The 12747-nt window shown below is 38.6% G+C and overlaps 1 protein-coding gene across 6 annotated transcripts in view; it reads left to right on the top strand.

Moving 5' to 3' along the window:
- The window catches only part of C17H2orf42 (chromosome 17 C2orf42 homolog), a 59779-nt gene extending 47557 nt beyond the window's left edge, over positions 1–12222 (top strand). For all 6 annotated transcript variants that reach the window (XM_077134474.1, XM_077134472.1, XM_077134475.1 and 3 more), the window contains one exon: positions 11506–12222. In XM_077134474.1, the coding sequence (XP_076990589.1) occupies positions 11506–11714 (209 nt within the window). In that variant the 3' untranslated portion in view covers positions 11715–12222. The remainder of the gene's footprint in view (positions 1–11505) is intronic.
- Positions 12223–12747: the final 525 nt, after the last annotated feature.

Genomic DNA, 12747 nt, shown 5'->3' with positions numbered 1-12747 from the left:
TTTTCTTTTTAGGGAGCTTTTGAATGACTAATTCAATCTCTTTACTTGTGATTGGTTTGCTGAGGTCATCTATTTCTTCTTGAGTCAAGGTTGGTTGTTCATGTCTTTCCAGGAACCCGTCCATTTCATCTAAATTGTTGTATTTATTAGCGTAAAGTTGTTCATAGTATCCTGTTATTACCTCCTTTATTTCTGTGAGGTCAGTAGTTATGTCTCCTCTTCCATTTCTGATCTTATTTATTTGCATCCTCTCTCTTCTTCTTTTTGTCAATCTTGATAAGGGCCCATCAATCTTATTGATTTTCTCATACATCCAACTTCTGGTTGGATTCTGCCAATGGCAGAATATTGTTGGATATTAGTATAGCCACTCCTGCTCTTTTCTGGTTGTTATTTGCATGAAATATCTTTTCCCAACCTTTCCCTTTCAACCTATGTTTATCTTTGGGTCTAAGATGTGTTTCCTGTAGACAGCATATGGAAGGATCCTGTTTTTTAATCCATTCTGCCATTCTGCCAATTTTCTCTATTGTTTTCATGTTTTCAATTTCATTTATTTCTGCTCTAATCTTTGTTATTTCTTTCCTTTTGCTTGCTTTGGGATTAGTTTGCTGTTCTTTCTCCAGTTCTTCCAAGTGGACAGTTAATTCCTGCATTTTTGCCTTTTCTTCTTTTCTGATATAAGCATTTAGGGCAATAAATTTCCCTCTTAGCACTGCCTTTGCTGCGTCCCATAAGTTTTGATATGTTGTGTTTTCACTTTCATTCGCCTCGAGGTATTTACTAATTTCTCTTGCAATTTCTTCTTTGACCCACTTGTTGTTTAAGAGTGTGTTGTTGAGCCTCCACATATTGGTATATTTTCTGGCACTCCACCTATTATTGATTTCGAACTTCGTTCCTTTATGATCCGAGAAAGTGTTGTGTATGATTTCAATCTTTTAAAATTTGTTAAGACTTGCTTTGTGACCCAGCATATGGTCTATCTTTGAGAATGATCCATGAGCACTTGAGAAAAAGGTGTATCCTGCTGTTGTGGGATGTAATGTCCTATAAGTGTCTGTTAAGTCTAGCTCATTTATAGTAATATTCAGATTCTCTATTTCTTTATTGATCCTCTGTCTAGATGTTCTGTCCATTGATGAGAGTGGTGAAATGAAGTCTCCAACTATTATGGTATATGTGTCTATTTCCCTTTTCAGTGTTTGCAGTGTATTCCTCACGTATTTTCGGGCATCTGGTTCGGTGCGTAAATATTTATGACTGTTATGTCTTCTTGTTTAATTGTTCCTTTTATTAGTATATAGTGTCCTTCTTTGTCTCTTTTAACTGTTTTACATTTGAAGTCTAATTTGTTGGATATTAGTATAGCCACTCCTGCTCTTTTCTGGTTGTTATTTGCATGAAATATCTTTTCCCAACTTTTCACTTTCAACCTATGTTTATCTTTGGGTCTAAGATGTGTTTCCTGTAGACAGCATATGGAAGGATCCTGTTTTTTAATCCATTCTGCCAGTCTATGTCTTTTGATTGGGGAATTCAGTCCATTAACATTTAGTGTTATTACTGTTTGGATAATATTTTCCTCTACCGTTTTGCCTTTTGTATTATATATATCATATCTGACTTTCCTTCTTTCTACACTCTTCTCCATACCTCTCTCTTCTGTCTTTTCGGTTCTGACTCTAGTGCTCCCTTTAGTATTTCTTGCAGAGCTGGTCTCTTGGTCACAAATTCTCTCAGTGACTTTTTGTCTGAGAATGTTTTAATTTCTCCCTCATTTTTGAAGGACAATTTTGCTGGATATAGGAGTCTTGGTTGGCAGTTTTTCTCTTTTAGTAATTTAAATATATCATCCCACTGTCTTCTAGCTTCCATGGTTTCTGCTGAGAAATCTACACATAGTCTTATTGGGTTTCCCTTGTATGTGATGGATTGTTTTTCTCTTGCTGCTTTCAAGATCCTCTCTTTCTCTTTGACCTCTGACATTCTAACTAGTAAGTGTCTTGGAGAACGCCTATTTGGGTCTAATCTCTTTGGGGTGCGCTGCACTTCTTGGATCTGTAATTTTAGGTCTTTCATAAGAGTTGGGAAATTTTCAGTGATAATTTCTTCCATTAGTTTTTCTCCTCCTTTTCCCTTCTCTTCTCCTTCTGGGACACACACAACACATATATTTGTGCGGTTCTTATTGTCCTTGAGTTCCCTGATCCCCTGTTCAAAATTTTCCATTCTTTTCCCAATAGTTTCTGTTTCTTTTTGGAATTCAGATGTTCCATCCTCCAAATCACTAATTCTATCTTCTGTCTCTTTAAATCTATCATTGTAGGTATCTATTGTTTTTTCCATCTTTTCTACTTTATCCTTCACTTCCATAAGCTCTGTGATTTGTTTTTTCAGTTTTTCTATTTCTTCTTTTTGTTCAGCCCATGTCTTCTTCATGTCCTCCCTCAATTTATCAATTTCGTTTTTGAAGAGGTTTTCCATTTCTGTTCGTATATTCAGCATTAGTTTTTCAGCTCCTGTATCTCATTTGAGCTATTGGTTTGTTCCTTTGACTGGGCCATATTTTCAATTTTCTGAGCGTGATCCGTTATCTTCTGCTGGCGTCTCGGCATTTAGTCAGATTTCCCTGGGTGTTGGACCCAACAGGTTGAAAGATTTTTCTGTGAAATCTCTGGGTTCTGTTTTTCTTATCCTGCCCAGTAGGTGGCGCTCGTGGCACACATTTGTCTGCGGGTTCCACCAGTAAAAGGTGGTCTGGGTCCTTTAACTTTGGAAAATTCTCGCCGTGGGGGAGTTTCGTCAGCCGAAGCGGCTTGGAAGAGTGCCAGCTGGCCCGGGGGTCTGAACGCGGGGAGGGTCGCCCGTTGCCGCAGCCCGGGAGAGCGCCCGACCGAATTTCCTAGTCGACCCGGGGCGCCAAGCGTGGCGGGAGGGCGCCAGCCGCCGCAGCCCGGGAGAGTGCACCGTTCCCAGCCGGACCGGGGAGTCACATGTTTGGAAGGGACACCCCCCCCCCCATTACTGTTCTCCGCAGTCTGGTGATTTCCAACCCAACTCTCTCAGTTGGTTCGGGGGGCCTCGCGTAGTGGGGGCGCCAGCCACTGCGGCCCGAGGGGACCGCCTGTTCAATTCTGCCAGCTGGCCTGGGAAGGAGGAAGGGAGGGACTCCGGCCGCTTGCCGTCCTGCCCGGGAAAGCCCGTGCCCCTCGGCGATCTCACCGGAGCTGATTCTCCCAGACAGTCAGCCGTTCCAGGATGGGGTACGCCGTCCCTTTGATCTCCGTCGTGGCTCCGGGAGCTGCTCTGTATCATCTCCACTCCCCCAGTAGCTGTTCTGGAGGAGGAAGTGAGGGTGGCAAGGCTGTCGAGGCCGGTGGCGGAGGAGCCGGTCTGGTTGAGCCTTTTGATCTTTGTTCTAGTTTGCTAACTGCCAGAATACAATAAACCTGAAGTGGAATGGCTTTTAAAAACGGGAATTTAGTAAGTTGCTGGTTTACATTTCTAAGACTGTGAAATTGTCCAAATTTTTAAAAGTCTATAGAAATGTCCAATCTAAGGCATCCAGGGAAAGATACCTTGGTTCAAGAAGTTTCAGCATTTCTCTCTCAGGTGGAAGGGCACATGGTGAACATGGTGGCATCTGCTAGCTTTCTCTCCAGGCTTCTTGCTTCATGAAGCTCCCAGGGAGACGTTCTGCTTCTTTGTCCCATAGGTGATGGCTGGTGGACTCTCTGGTTCTCTGTCATTCTGTCACGGTTCTGTGGCTCTCTCCTCTTCCTCAGAAGGACTCTCCAAAATGTCTCCTCTTTTATAGGATTCCAGTAAACTAATCAAGACATAGAATGGGTGGAGACACATCTCCATCTAATCAAGTTTAATACCCATAAATGATTGAGTCACATCTCCATGGAGATAACCTAATCAAACTTCCAACCTATAGTGTTGAATAGGGATTAGAAGAAATGGTTGCTCCCACAAGATTGATTAGAATTAAAACATGGCTTTTCTAGGGTGCATAAATCCTTTCAAATCTGCACAAACTTCATATTCTTAAATTTTCAATTTCTAGTTTTATTAAATTGTGTTTAGAAAATTTGCCTTGTCATTGTCTATTTTTTTAGGATTTAAAAATATTTTCTCACTAAATTAATAGATGATCTTGAATTGTGCCTGAAAAGATGTTATATGACACAAAGTTTTATACAGCTTTTAAGTCAACCTTACTAGTTTTATTGTTTAAATCTTCTTTATCATAGATATTATCTCTCTGACTTGCCAAAGACCAAAGACCTTGCTAGAGGATCATGATACCATTTCCTCTTGCAATTATATTTCTGTAAATGTCTTTTTGTATTTCTAAAAGGCTTTAAGTATTTTAATGCAATGTTGTTGGTGCAGCAGAGTTATTGACAAATACGTTATTATGTAAATTTATACTTTATCAAAGTAAAGATAACTTTTGTCCTATATTCTTCTTTATCCAATATTACAACAATTACCAGCATTCTATTATTTTTTTATTTTTCTAATATATATTTGCCATCCTTTTTACTTTTAACTTTTGTATCTCTTATCAACATTATAGTGTTAGTTTTGATTTTTTTTTCAATTTTAATGGTTTCTCCCCTTTGTCTTTTATAATTAATATGGTCTTCTTTTTCTGTGCTTTCTTTTTGTTTCGGTTTTTTTTGCTAAATTAACTACTATGTTTTCTGTGCTTTATCTTCTTCATTGTTTTTGAAGGTGATACCATATTTTTAATTCTGCTAGTATTTAATTTTATATTTTTCAAAAGCATTCCTTAACCTGAGTTTTTCATGTTTAAATCGTTGATCCTCTGGAATTTATTTTGATGTAATAAAATAAGGTAAGTTTTGACATTTTATTTTCTTGTAGATAGTTAAGTAATTAATGCACACCATTTATTTTAAGAAATACTTCTTTGTATTTCTTTTACTAATCGGAAATGGCACATTTACCACATGCTGCATTCCTGTTCTGTTTGTGCCTATTTCTGGTCTTTCTATTTTACTCCTTTAATCTGTCTGGACATATGTCAGTACCACACTTTTTTTTATTATTATGGATTTGTAGTATGTTTTAAACTAGGGGCATTTGAACTCTGTTTCTTTGTGGTTCCCTTGAAACTTGCTAGTCTGCCTTTTAATCTCATCCAGCTGTCTTTTCCTCTCCTGGGCTCTCTTTATGATTCTTTTGGCCCTATTTCCCCAGAGACCAGGTCTTATTTTGTCCTCTTGAGGACAAACAGTTTGTGGAATTTTCTTTGTCATACAGCAGTAATTGCTTTCCCTTCCCTTGATTCTTCTAGCTACTCTATCTCAAACCCCCCAACCACCAATCCCCTTTTTTATTTAATTAACTAAAGTCCATACTCTATTCAGATTTCCTTTGCTTTCACTTAATGTCCTTTTTCTCTTCCAGGACCCCAGTGAGGACACATTACATTTAGTTGTCAGGCTCCCTTAGGCGCCTCTTGGGATGGCAGTTTGTCAAACTTTCCTTGTGGGTTTTTTTTGTTTGTTTGTTTGTTTTTACTTTTTATTGTAAAATATAACATATATACAAATCAAAGAAAGAAAGCAATAGTTTTCAAAGCATTCTTCAACAAGCGGTTACACTAAAGATTCCCAGAGTTTGTCATGGGCTACCATTCCACCAATTCAGATTTTTCCTTCTAGCTGCTCCAAAACATTGGAGGCTAGAAGGAATATTAATATAGTAATTAATCAAATTTGTCTGTAAAATCCTACTGTCTCTGTTATACCTCCTCCTTCTCCTTTGATCCTTCTCCCAGTCTATAGGGATCTTTGGGCAAAGTCCCTTCTGACTTTTTCTTGTTGAGAAGGGGTGTCAACTCTAAAGGATAGGGGGAAATTGTTACCTGACAAAGACCATGGACTCTTCTGCCCAATCTGCTCCATAACCAATTCCTGAGACACAAGGATTTCAAAGAGAGAAAGAGTTTATTGGAAAGCAGATGGCCTAATTGCCCAAAATCTGTCTTCCCAAACTGCAGTAATTTGGGTAGCTTATTAGAGAAAAGGTGGACAGGGTTTAGGATAATGACCACATTTGGCCCCAGATGATGTAATTACAGGTGATCTAATTATTGAGCATGCACAGATCGATTACATGCTTAGTCACCGAGTTTATGCAAGAAAATGGTGGAATGGGGTGTAGGTGACTTGTAGATTTAAGTCTAAGCTGCTGCACATGTCATGTGGGCCTACCTCAATTAAATCCAGTCTCAGTCATAAAGATAATTTGGGACTTGAGGTGGGTTAGTTCTGGGCAGACCCAAGACCCTTCATTAACAGTCATCAGGGGCTATCTTTAGTGATTACAAGACTCTAAAGTTGGAAAACTGGATACCTTGGTACAGATGAAGGTTAATTACAAGGTTTTTATAATCACAAGGGCAGAAGATAAGGGCTGTACAATCATTATCAGAAATCAAGGTAGCTGGATTACAATTCAGAGATGTCAGATATTTCCCTATCTACTACAATATGCCAGAAAGCAAAAAGAAATATTTATATAACAATTCAATATTCAAAATCATCCCTTAAATCCTGATTTCTTGGCTACAATATAATTAATTGATAGTCTTGGAGAGGCTGGTCCTGCTGAGTTTCTGGATTTATCTGACCTAGGAAACCTCTGGGAATTATAGGTTCCAGGAAGGCAAACCTAGTTCATGAAACTTTTATAGGGTCTCAGTGAACAGGTGTGATATTGGTTGGGCTTTAGCAGACCATGGCAATTAGCACTATCTAACTAGAGCTTGTATAAGAGTAGCCTCCAGAATAGCCTCTTGACTTCATCTGATCTCTCTTGGCCACTGATGCCTTATTTTATTACACTTCTTTTTCCCCTTTTGGTCTGGAAGGTGTAGTTGATCCCACCGCACCATGCCAGACCCAGACTTATCCCCACGAGCCAGGCCCCACACTGTCAGGGAGATTTTCACCCCTGAATGTCTTGTCCCACATAAGGGGGAGGTTAGCCATTCTCCTTGCAAAGTTGGGCTTAAAGAGAGAAAGACTGCATCTGAGCAACAAAGAAGCTTCAGGGAAGCAACTCTTAGGCCTAGTTATAAGTAGTCTTAGCTTCTCCCCTACAGAAATAAGTTTCGTGTGGGCAAAGCTCAAAATCTAGGGCTTAGTCTATTTTCTTGGGAGCCCCCAGTGGTTAAGAGGGTACCCAGGGTTTTCCAGATGGGAAAGTTTAATAGTTCCATATATATACATATGGAAATATATATATTTTTCATCATATATATATGTATTTTCCCTCTTTTGACCCTCAAGGGACTCTACCAATACGTTTTAATTGTCAACCCATCATAATCCAAGATGTATCCTGGTATTATATTAAGGTATATAGAAACACAGGACCTCATTCACGTTCTGGACTCCAAGAGTGTGGGTTGTTTAAATGAGCTATCCAGATAGGTTGGTTTAAATTATGTGTTACAGAAAATTTAGGTTCTAGACATAATAAACCTTTGCCTTTGGTCTCATACAGTAGGTAAAGGTCTAGAATACATAGAGTATCATCTTTAACTTTGTGTTCTAATTTACCTTTAAGCCCAGCCAGATTGGCTTCACTTTAAACTCTAATTGAGGCCTGATCTCTTTTTTCAGTTACTTTAACTATTATATATAGCTATGCTAGCTTTCAGGGCTGCAGCACTCCTTTTCTGGATCTTAGATGACACACAATTACTCAGAGTTACTCAGAGTTCCAAGACACAGTATCTCAGAATCTAGAAATGCATTTACAACTTCAGACTTAATGTCCCTGCTATAAGGGCTTACTTACAAGCTAGGCTCCCATTTTCTTAGAAGTATTATCTGAGAGAAACCTTAGCATATTTGTTCTTTTGTTTATGGCTTATTTTGTACAACACATTGTCCCCAAGGTTTATTCAGCTAGTGTGCACCTCTTTTTTTAATTAATTTTTTTTAAATACAACAAATGAACACATTCTTAACTTATGATCATTCTGTTCTACATATATAATCAGTAATTCACAATATCATCACAGTTACATATTCATCATCATGATCATTCTTAGAACATTTACATCAATTCAGAAAAAGAAATAAAAAGAAAACAGAAAAAATTCATACATCCCATACCCCTTACCCCTCCCTTTCATTGATCCACTAGCATTTCAATCTACTAAATTTATTTTAACATTTGTTCCCCCTATTATTTATTTTTATTCCATATATTTTACTCATCTGTTGATAAGGTAGATAAAAGGAGCATCAGACACAAGGTTTTCACAATCACAGTCACACTGTGAAAGCTATATCATTATATAATCATCTTCAAGAAACATGGCTACTGGAACACAGCTCTACATTTTTTAATTTTTAAATTAAAAAAAATATATGACAAAGAAACACAAACATTCTTAACATATGATCATTCTGTTCTACATATATAATCAGTAATTCACAATATCATCACATTGTTGCATATTCATCATCATGATAATTTCTTAGAACATTTGCATCAATTCAGAAAAAGAAATAAAAAGACAACAGAAAAAGAAATAAAACGAAAACAGAAAAAAAAATTATACATACCATACCCCTTACCCCTCCCTTCCATTGATCACTAGCATTTTGAGCTAAATTTATTTTAACATTTGTTCCCCCTATTATTTATTTTTATTCCATATGTTCTACTCATCTTTTGACAAGGAAGATAAAAGGAGCATCAGACACAAGGTTTTCACAATCACACAGCCACATTGTGAAAGCTATATCATTATACAATCATCATCAAGAAACATGGCTACTGGAACACAGCTCTACATTTTCAGGCAGTTCCCTCCAGCCTCTCCATTACATCTACATTAAACAGATAACAAGGTGATATCTGTTTAATGCATAAGAATAACCTCTAGGATAACCTCTCAACTCTGTTTGGAATCTCTCAGCCATTGACACTTTGTCTCATTTCACTCTTCCCCCTTTTGGTCAAAAGGGTTTTCTCAATCCCTTGATGCTGAGTCTCACCTCATTCTATGATTTCTGTCCCACGTTGCCAGGAAGGTCCACACCCCGGGGAATCATGTCCCACATAGACGGGGGAGGGTGGTGAGTTTGCTTGTTGTGTTGGCTGAAGAGAAAGGCCACATCTGAGCAACAAAAAATGTTCTTTTGGGGGTGACTCTTAGGCCTAATTTTAAGTAGGCTTGACCTATCCTTTGTGGGGTTAAGTTTCATATGAACAAGACTGGGGGCTCAGCCTATTGCTTTGGTTGTCTGCACTGCTTGTGAGAATATCAAGAATTCAACTTGGGAAAGTTGAATTTTGCCCCTTTCTCACCATTCCCTGAAGGGGACTTTGCAAATACTTTTTTATTCACTGTTCAAATCACTCTGGGATTTATTGGGACATCACTCTGGGCAAACCAACAAAATCTCATGCCCTACTTATTGTCCCATGTACTTATGATGTTCAGTTAAGCTGTCTACATAAGTTATATTAGGAAATGCACTAGTCAAAATATAAATTTTGTACCGAATAAACATTTTTTTGCTTTAGTCTCACACATAAGTTAAAATTTTAAAATATTAATTACTATCAATTTTCAACACCCTGCAGTAATGACATTCCTATGTTCTTCCTCATGCAAAAACATTTTTAAAATTTGTACATTTAGTCACTATCATTATATAGTGTGCGCCTCTTAATGCCCTTCCTTTTGTATTCACACCATATTCCATCATATAAATGTATCACAGTCGGCCATTCTGATTCTCGGTCATTGTACCCTTGGGATCCCTCCATCTGTTGGGCACCATACCCTCCTTCCACCTTTTTTGTAATGTGTGTGCGCGTATATGTGTGGGGTGTTTTGTTTCTTTTCTTTTTTTTTTCCTTACTTATTCCTAAACAGAGTAAGATCTATCCAGAGTCAAGTTTTGGCAAAAAACAGATCAGCTGGGACCCACTGCTGGCGAATGGCCAGATCCCATCCTCAGATCTGCAGTCGGAGGGCTGACGCCCAGTTTCCAGCCCAGTTCCTGGTGTTTCTCTTTTCTGTCAGAGGGCATCTCCCAGCATCTCCACCTCCCTCTTTGCTAATTTGAGCCAGTGGAATGTATGGAAGATACTTACTAAAATTTTTAGCATGTTTATTTTATTTTATTTTTTTGTATGCTGTTTGGTGGGGGTCACACTTCATTCTTTTTCCATATTGCAACACCATTTGTGGAATTTGGGGGGGGGGGGGGGTGAGGGGCGGGGAAGTGCACGGGCCGGAATTGAACTCAGGTCTCCTGCATGGCAGGCGAGAATTCTACCACTGAATTACCCTTGCACTCCAGTCAGCATGTGATTTTCTAGGGTTCCCCCCGCTATTTCTCCCACGTATGGGGAGGGGCAGGTGCCAGGCTTTTTAAAGGGTGCCAAGTGGGACTGCTTGTTTTCTAGTTTGTGCAAGATCTAGTCAGGGCACAGACGGTGGGGGGCACAAACCTCCTTCCTGCCTTTTTTCCATGCGGCCTCCCTGTATGAAGAGAAGCTGGAATACGCTGTGGGCAGAAGCCTAAGGAGGTTTCTCACCATCCATGTCCATCTGCTTTGTATTTATTCTCAGATGCTGGCAATAGTCTTAGTTTTCATTGTTGAGAGTTCTCTGCTTTTTCTGTGTCTTCTTTGGTATTTATGTGAGAAGTTGAAAGCGACTCCATGAGAGCACACTCGGCCAGACAGTATTTGAATTGGAGTGATAGTAAGATGTCTGTGACAAACACAAGAGTCAGGCGATACCTAACATTAATATTTTACTGTCAGAAGAAACAGACCAAAAAACACCCACCCACAAGGTTATCAGTCTGTTGTAGATGGAGGCTTTGTTTCTTTGTTTCTCCTCATATAAATGGTGTCTTGGTAAACCGCTAAGGAAATGACCAAAAAAAAAAAAAAATGGAGGAAAGGGTTTAGAAAACGCTACTGGTTGGAGTAAAGTGGTGAAAGAATGAGAGTGAAGTCAAAAATAATACATTAGCTTATGAAGTCAGAAATAAAGTGCTGAGAGAAAAAGGTACATACATCATTAGATAAGGTCTTTCTCCTATATTCTTTCTTGTTTTCTTATGCTCACTTTTAAATTTTTGTTTTTTACTTTTATCTTTTGACAGTCTTCATTGTTTAACTGGTAGGTTTAAGTAATTGTATCTGAGTTTTTTCACTTTGAATTTGCCATCTGACTGTTACTCTAGCCTGAAGCATCAGTAAGCCCTATTATTAGATATAAATGTTCTCACTTCATAGCGATCAAGAAATGTGATATCCCAGTCACCACGGAATTTATAAACCTGTCCAGTCTTCTGGTTGTCAGAAGCGGAAGGGGCTCTACTCCAACTCAGGAAACAACTACTTACTATTAAGAACACCCATGAGAATCAGGTAGAATTGTTCTAATCAGTGTTCCTTTTTTTTTCTTTTTAGGTAACACTTCCCCAGATCAAAAGGAACCAACACCTTTCATCATCGAGTGGATCCCAGATATCCTTCCCCAGTCCAAGATTGGTGAGCTGCGGATCAAGTTTGAGTATGGGCACCACCGGAACGGGCACGTGGCGGAATACCAAGATCAGCGGGCCCCCCCGGACCAGCCCTTGGAACTGGCCCCTCTGACTACCATCACTTTCCCCTGAAAAGAACAGAAGCGTCTTTTGCTGCTGAATTTGCACATCCCCACCCCTTGACAACTTTAAATACTAGTTAGACACTTAGATGGCCTGTTCCTTAGTGAACTGCTCTTAGCGAAGGTGCAGTTTCTCAAAGCATTCAGGTGGGTTCTGTTGAAGAAAAGCTCTTGTAAATAGCCTTTTTGGTGCCACTGTGTTTAGTCTTCATTATAACTTGGACAGTTTTTCTGCTAAAGTTTTAAAAGGAACAAAAAAAAAACCAGTTCACTTTTCCTTTTTTGGGCTTACCTTTAGTTTGTTTCGCCCTTTTTCTAATTCTCTTTCTAAGAAGTTAGGGTACTCGGCCTGACACCAACAGTGGTGGAAAGGTAGTAATAACCTGGTTAGGACAGAATGTTATGGCTCATCCTGGCAGATTTCCAGCTATGCCCTTTATTCCATTCTCAAATAAAGCATAGTGTCACTAGTTTTCCAAAAGCATACCTCGTGTTGGCCTGTTTATAAAATTATAAATCTTCTGGGGGATTTAGATAATAGTGAAATGGGAAAAAAAGGAACAAGGTAGAGAGAATACTGACCTTTCAACTAATGCTTATATAATTGTTTATTTGCTTAATATTTTATTTCCTATTCTGTTCCCCAGAAAAGCTTAACAGCTGGCAAAATTCAGTTTCTAGCACAGAACTGGAAGCTTGCCTTTAAGGAGAAATGAAAGAAAAGAATATTTTCTACACTCCTACTATGTGCCAGGCACTTCCATTTTCATTCTCAAACATATTTTTCATTCTCAAACATTTTTTTCATCTAGTCCTCATTATTCTTTTGAGTTTAAGCATTACCCCTTCTTTTATAAAGTTAAAGAAACAGCCTTTAATGCTGGAAACAGCATTAAAAATAGTGTTCAACTCCAAATTGCATGTTCTGTCTACTTTATCATGCTGCTTTGATATAAATCCCTTATAATTCGATGTCCTTGGGAAGACAAGAAAAATCAATATGAAAAAGAATCTTGGTTTTCTTTTGATTGTGAGTGGAAGAA

Source organism: Tamandua tetradactyla, chromosome 17 (genome assembly GCF_023851605.1).
Source record: "Tamandua tetradactyla isolate mTamTet1 chromosome 17, mTamTet1.pri, whole genome shotgun sequence".
Classification (NCBI taxonomy): Eukaryota; Metazoa; Chordata; class Mammalia; order Pilosa; family Myrmecophagidae; genus Tamandua; species Tamandua tetradactyla.
This window is presented reverse-complemented; position numbering and strand designations above follow the sequence as displayed.